This window comes from Haliaeetus leucocephalus, unplaced genomic scaffold (assembly GCF_000737465.1).
Source record: "Haliaeetus leucocephalus isolate CR32 unplaced genomic scaffold, Haliaeetus_leucocephalus-4.0 Scaffold626, whole genome shotgun sequence".
Lineage (NCBI taxonomy): Eukaryota > Metazoa > Chordata > Aves > Accipitriformes > Accipitridae > Haliaeetus > Haliaeetus leucocephalus.
In genome coordinates this window covers 440825-447973 of record NW_010973062.1, presented here as the reverse complement: position 1 = coordinate 447973, position 7149 = coordinate 440825, and the positions used below count along the sequence as shown (strand labels likewise).

The window sequence follows — 7149 nt, the reverse complement described above, 5'->3', positions numbered from 1 at the left end:
GGGCCTTGCCCGGCGGCGGGTCCGTCTTAGAGCCGGCTGGTATGGGCTCGCTCTCTCTCGAACACAGGGGAAGCTTCCAGCAGCTTCTTACAGGAGCCACCCCTGTAACCCCCCCCGCTACCAAAACCTTGCCACATAAACCCAATACAATATATAAGTATATTTTTAAAGCATCTTTTATTTTCCTCTCTGTGTTCTGCTATGTGCCAATAAGAGACAGCACTGTTCAGCACTGATGAGGCCACACGTGGAGTCCTGAGTCCAGTTCTGGGCTCCCCAGTACAAGAGGGACATGGACATACTGGAGAGAGTCCAGTGAAGGGCCACAAGGATGATGAAGGGACTGGAGCATCCCTCCTGTGAGGAAAAGCTGAGAGAACTGGAACTGTTCAGCCTGGAGAAGAGGAGGCTCAGGGGTTCTCACCAATGTGTGCAGACACCTGAAGGGAGGGTGCAGGGTGGATGGAGCCAGGCTCTGCTCAGTGCTGCCCAGTGATGGGACCAGAGGAAACAGCAGAGGTTCCCTCTGAACATCAGAAAACACTTTTTTGTTGTGAGGGTGATTGAGCACTGGCACAGGTTGCCCAGAGAGGTTGTGGAGTCTCCCTCCTTGGAGATCTTCAAAAGCCGTCTGGACATGGTCCTGGGCAACTGCCTCTAGGTTGACCTGCTTGAGCAGGTGTTTGGACTAGATGACCTCCACAGCTCCCTTCTAACCAACCTCAGCTATTCTGTGATTCTGTAATCAATATCCTATCTATGCTCCTTGTTAAATGTCAGAACAATTTTTGTTTTCACCACCTTGGCAGCAGTAGCTGGTGGAATCTCGTAATGGTTTCCGTAGATGCGAGAAGGATTTATCCCTGTATTTCCCTGAAAGAGCTGCCTCATCCTGATTCTCATGGTAAAGGAGCTGGGGAAGATAACACATTCTGTGTCCTTCTCTGTCAGAAAGGAGACCTGCGACTTGTTTATGGACTACACTATAGGCTAATACTGAGGAGGAAGGAGGAGGTTCCTCTTTGCAAGAGGAGGAACACTTGGTATCGGCCACATGAGTCAACTGAAGTCTGCAGATCTTTTCCATAACTGCTTGTCCTGGAGCAAATAGAGCCCCTCTCGTCCAGCAGGCAGAAATTGTTTCAATGGCCTGGAGGTTATTTACCTCATGTCTGCTTTATACCTGTGGTCAGCAGCAAGAACTGAGGCTGAAGAAGAGATGTTTCAATGGAGCAGATTTATTGTGTTGAACCAGTCAGAAGCTCTTCTGGTGGTTGGAGCAATTGATGTGTGAGACATTTTTGACGGGAGCTGTAGGGAAGTTGTGGCAGTGATTTGGGCCCTGATGCCATTTGACCATACAGGCCAAGCAACAGACTTGTCTGACAAGTACTCTCTGTTATTAACTGTACCTTTAACATACATTGAGGACTTAACAGCTCACATATACAGATCTTCAGTACTCACTCCAAGAGTTTAAAAAGGGCTGTTAGGCATCAGAGATGCTACTCTAAGGATAGACTTGATCTTTGAGTGAGTCACAGACACGCTGCACTAACATGTTAAGTGTCGAAGGAAAAACACTGTTAGTCCCATTTGTTACATGCAGTTGTGCCATGGAGCCTGTGAAAAAAGGTTTTTTCAACAGCTCTATCTTCAAAGAAAGTCTCTGAGCCCCCTCTTCTGGGGTTCAGTCTGCCCCTCCATGCTCTCTGAAACTAATCAACAAACTTCTTATGAGCCAGTGTATACAAAATTTAATTGGAACATGCCTGAGCAAGAAATGCAAAGCTAGTTGATGAGTATTCATAACCACTGTTGTGGTTGTGAATAAATAAATGCCCTCATTGTAAACCATTCCAGTTTTGAATTCTCACATGTAGGCCTTCCAGAAAATAATACACTTCATCTAGTGCACCAGGTGCTCTTTTAAAAACTGTGTTGGTGAAGTCAGGGAATAATTAAGTGTCAGAAACTAAACAGCAGTTATGAACTTTCACAGGCAATTGACATCAGACAAACCCCTTGCCGTGAGTGCAAGAGTATTTTTTCCAAAATGGGTCCATCCCTGACCTCTTGGTTCTGATTGTACTGACCAACTGAGAAAGTACTTGTAGGATACAAGCCTGAGAGCCAAAATCCACATTTCTCCTGGAACCCAAATATCATGGATTCGGTAGAGAGACAAACTAAGTGGCAAACTGCAAGCTCCCTAACTCACTGTTCCCACTAAGCCATGCCTGTTTCAGAGGTGTCATTCTCTTTTGCTCCTGCTCATGAACAACTTGGTCACTTTTGTGCTTTCTGCCATGCATCCATCTGCTCTGCGGAGCACAACTGCAACTGTTCGGACCTCCTTGACCTGTATTTCAGACTTGAAGAAGGGTCTATGTGCATAAAAGCTAGTCTTGCTGTTCCCTGACCGTATTATTTGATCTAACAAAATACTGTGTTTTCCAACAAACCTAGAGTAGCATTATTACAATTTGTTTTCAAAGTGCTCTCATAAAATACTGAACTTTTAAAAGTCTGCCCACTAAGGAAACTGAGCTGTTTTCCTTTTTTGAACCTACACACACTGTGACAATACGCTTTTTGTTTGTATTTCCAAACATGGGTAAGATCAGTTCTAGTAATAGTCTGTTATTTACCCGTTTTTACATTTGAGTTGTTGTCTTTAAATTACTGACCTTTAATATTTGTCAAGATGGCACTTTGCATGGTGGTTAGGTTTTTTCCCCATGTAAATTAATAGCCACACTAGTTACAAAAAATGTCTTTTAATATGTATTACGATTTTATTTACAAGTCCGTCAATATTTTAGTAGTTAGATTAAGTTCTGTTGTCTCCTAAATATTTAAAGGAATGCTAATTTTCCTTAAATATAAGGAAACACTGTAAGAAAACAGTTGCCTTAAGGCTGAGAAGAGTTATGCTGGCTGTCTGGATGCCTGGGAGTAAGGTGCTATGGGGCATAAACAGCTTTAGGGAATGGGAAATGCTTTCCCATTTGTAAATTGGGGTGACATAATTCTGAGGTAAGAGAAAGTGCGGTAAAATGTGTGGCTATTGAGTGATGCAGGAGAAGAGGAGGGAAGAAAAGGGTAAAAGAATTAATATGTAAAGAAATCACTCTTTTCATCTGCTGACCAGTTTATTATTAATTTGTATTTAAATAGGTGGTTGAATCCTTTATTTATTATTGGCCATAAACGGAAGCTTGAAGAAGATGATATGTATAAAGTGCTGCCGGAAGATTCCTCAGAGAAGCTTGGAGAGGAATTGCAGTGGTAAGGAGAAAAATAATTGTCTCTTTCATTGTATTTCTGCTGGTGAAGGTGACAGTCTTATTCCTATTCTAAAATTAAAAAAGGTTGTAAAGTTTAACAAGGTCTACTGTTAAAAATGCTGAAGAACTGAGAGTAATATTTAGAACTTGTTCGTCATGGAAGCATTTTAATTTTTTCAAGCTACACATAATGAAAATGCATTAGAGTATTTTCATATGTCATTAATTTGACACTTTGCAGAATGCTTGGAAAAGAAGATGTTTCATGAACTGTTACTGCAGTAATCCTTAATAAATTAATGTGAGTCTTCTGGCCTGTGGTAGAATAGCTATGGAAACTCTCTGTATAAAAGTGGGGAGAAAGTTCTGGGTTTTTTTCTTTTGTCGTTTTTGGTTTTGAGCACAAACTGAATTAAGTGACAGCTGTGTACCCTTTATATATGTGTGTATATAAATATATGTATGTTGAAAATATGCCACTCTGGTAAAGTGGATAAAATGCCTTGGACATATAAAAGCTTGCATTTAGGAGGGGTTTTTTATTTTGTTATAAATACTCTTCTCATGGACTATGTACCAATTGATGTTGTTATGGACCAAGGACGATCTATCTTTTTCTTTCAATAGTGAAGTATTTTCCAAGAATAACAGTTTATGTAAATTGTCTCGAACCTTGCAATAGAGAAGGTTTTTGTCTTCAAATAATCATTTGTTAAATATAAGTAGGGGAAGAGGTGTCTTCTAGTGAAAAGTGGCCTCTATATTAGGAAAGCGTGATCTTGCTATTTCTTGCCTTTACGCTGACATAGAGCAAATCAACTTTTGTAATAGTTTGGTTGGGATGAGAGACTCCTCAAAAAGAATCCAGAATCGAAAGGTTATGACCAGGTCTTACATCATCCTGCTCTGGATGAGTTAACTGAAGAAAGAGTGTCAGTGCTAAGCTCATAGGAGTGCAGCTTTTAACATCTTTGTGTCTGGAGAGCTTTGCCAAATTCCATGGCTGTGTCTTGAAGCAGTTCAGGGAGTTGGCTGTGGAGGAAGATGGACTCCTTCCAATGATTCTTACAGTAAAAGCACACACTTTCCATGAGTCAGGAAATGGTAGAAAATACAGCATTAAAAAAAAGAGTGGTTTTTAATTCTTCAGTGTACTTGGCCAAGAAGCAGAGAATATAATTCATAAATAGTCACCTAAGGAATTAGCCTTTTCTCTTGGGCCAGCAAACCCCACAGAATCGATGCAGTTTTGATTCTGATTCCGAAGCATTTAAACAATAACTCTATAATCCTTGTGACCAAAAAAAAAAAAGGGTAAAAATAAAAAAAAAAGTTTTCTTATCCATACTGTATGCTTCAAACTTGTGTGCTTTGTTGCAAAATAATTTGGCTTTCATGCCTTAGACTCATTTTAGCCCTTAAACTAGCAAGGTCAGGGGGTCTGGCAGAAAATATTTAGCCCCCAGAAGCAAGGGGGAGTATCCTGTCTGACAACAGCATGCTTTAAGAAGTCTGCTGAAGTTCTGATATTTTCTTGTTAAAATCGTGCTTGTTATTACTGTCTTTGATTTTAATGTGAACAGATTGTGTCCTACTTGTGGGCAGTTTTGCCATTTTGCTGCTGTAATCCTTGCCTTCAGAGAGACTTGCAGAGTGTTAAGTGACAAAACTGCTGCAGACAGTTCCCTCTGCTCTTGTGCCATATCTGCTCGTTCTCATCGAAGCATGTGGTGGAAAAAGAAAGGGCCGGACATGAAAAAGGGTCGTGCATCACAACCTTTCTGGGGGAGTGCAGAGCTTATAGGAAGATAAAGACACTCTGTGCTGCCTCAGTTTAGTCCATAGTCAGGAGATCATATGATAATAGGCTCTTAACTAAGGTGAGTGGCTGTCTGAACTGAGAGGAGAAGAATGAAGGAACCAGTTTCTCATCAGCAAATATGTCAAAAGTGATAGTAGTCAACAGTGGTGAATTGTTTGTCATTATACAAGAGCAAATAGGCCTGTAATACTAAATACTATTTGTTGATGTGTATGAGAAGACATGACTATCTGTTAACTTTTGTTGTTGTTGCTGTTGTATAAAAGTGATCATGGCAATCTGGCTGTAAGGCTGAAAGCATTTTATTCCAGGTAATTGCCTTGTGATTTTACTTCTGCCCTCAGGCATGTTTGTGTTTTGTTTGTCAGGTACTGGGATAAAGAGGTGCAAAAAGCAAAAAAGAGAGGAAAACAGCCACATTTAACAAAAGCCATTATTCTTTGTTACTGGAAATCCTATTTAGTTTTTGGAATTTTCACAATGATTGAGGTATGTGGTGTAAAATGTCACACAACACACTTCTTAGCTAACAGTGATGTGAAACTTGGCCTCTTAGACTGCATGATACATACTGGTGACTTAATGCTGGGCTGTTCAGAGAACCTCTAATGTTCATGTGCTTTCTCAGAGAACAGAGCTATAGCCCTGCAGAGACTGAAAAATTGAGTTGTAACTGTGGGATTATGGATGTGGAACAGAGAGCTGATTTTGGTGCATTATTTTTGAGACATTACAAGCCATTGACTTGCTTTGTAAGGCTTAGCTGTATTTTATGTATGAGTAGGATGCCCAATAGAAAAAGTTTTTTTTTTTCTATATGTAAATGGCTGTAAAGGACACATTGTCATCTTTAAAAATGGGAGTGTAACACATATTCATGCAATTTTTATGACATCAAATTTTTTATTGGTAATTGAGAGAGTTCTTTTTAAAGATTCATCTAAATTTTAACGTGGAACTTATTTCTTTTGGATTACGTGTTGATAAAAACTGGCTTGACATTTTAGAGCACAAAAAAGACAAAAATAACACGAGATGTGACTTGCGGCAGTACTTGGCTCTTGTTTGCCCGGCTACAAACTTGGGTAGCGTGGTATGATATAAAATTGTTAATATTTTTTTTCCCCTTCTCTTTCTTTCAGGAAACCCTCAAAATAATTCAGCCAATATTTTTGGGAAAAATTATTAATTATTTTGAAAACTATGATTCCTCAGATGAGGTAGATTTGAATTTTGCATATTGCTACGCAGCTGCTCTGTCTGTGTGCACGCTTATTCTAGCTATAATGCACCACTTATACTTCTATCATGTACAGCGGGCTGGCATGAAGCTGAGGGTAGCTATGTGTCACATGATTTATCGGAAGGTAAGCAAACCTGTGTACAGGTATATCTGGCATTTGACAACTATTTCATTAGGGGAGTTTAAAAATACAGTTATTTGTTCATGCTTGCAATTCCGTTGAAGTTACTTGTTTGTAGAAATGTAATGCGTGCTAATGTGTATCAGACCTTAAATGTATATACGTGCTCTTGCTCTCTCTTCGGTAATACGGTGTCGGAATGACAGCTTCAGTCCTCCTAGTGAAGGTGGTGAATTAAGTAGCCCTAAAGCCTAGGAGGAGCTGCTGATTTTGGCCTGCTCGTGCTGTTGGAGAGGAGCCCCCCGTTGCTGGTGGAAGGGTTGCGTGCTGGAGCGGTAAGAGGCCGTCAGCGTACAGCAGGAGAAGGGCAGAGCTCCCGGCGGATGCTGGCAGTTGCTTCACTGTCCAGTTCCTCCCCCCGCTGCCTGTTGAGGTTAATGGTGGGATTTACTTATATTTTATTCCAGCAGTGCTGGAGAGCTAGTGAGTCGCTCCTTTGTGGGTCAGAGAGGCTGCCCCCCTCTCTCTGGGCATCCATCAGGTCAGTTTGGGGAGAGGCAGCAGTGCTGCGGTACTGCTGCTGCCTCCTCCAGGCTGGCAGGGATGCTCGGCGTCTTCACAGCCAGGTCCCTTTAGTATCCCCTTATTTGGGGGGGGGGGGGGGGGAAGGGGG

General features: G+C 41.2%; 1 protein-coding gene across 1 annotated transcript in view; it reads left to right on the top strand.

Annotated features, from left to right (window-relative positions):
- ABCC4 (ATP-binding cassette, sub-family C (CFTR/MRP), member 4) overlaps nt 1–7149 on the top strand; it is a 144935-nt gene that overhangs the window by 7643 nt on the left and 130143 nt on the right. The window contains exons 3-5 of the mRNA XM_010578329.1: nt 3181–3291; nt 5481–5601; nt 6255–6479. Of these exons, the coding sequence (XP_010576631.1) occupies nt 3181–3291; nt 5481–5601; nt 6255–6479 (457 nt within the window). The remainder of the gene's footprint in view (nt 1–3180; nt 3292–5480; nt 5602–6254; nt 6480–7149) is intronic.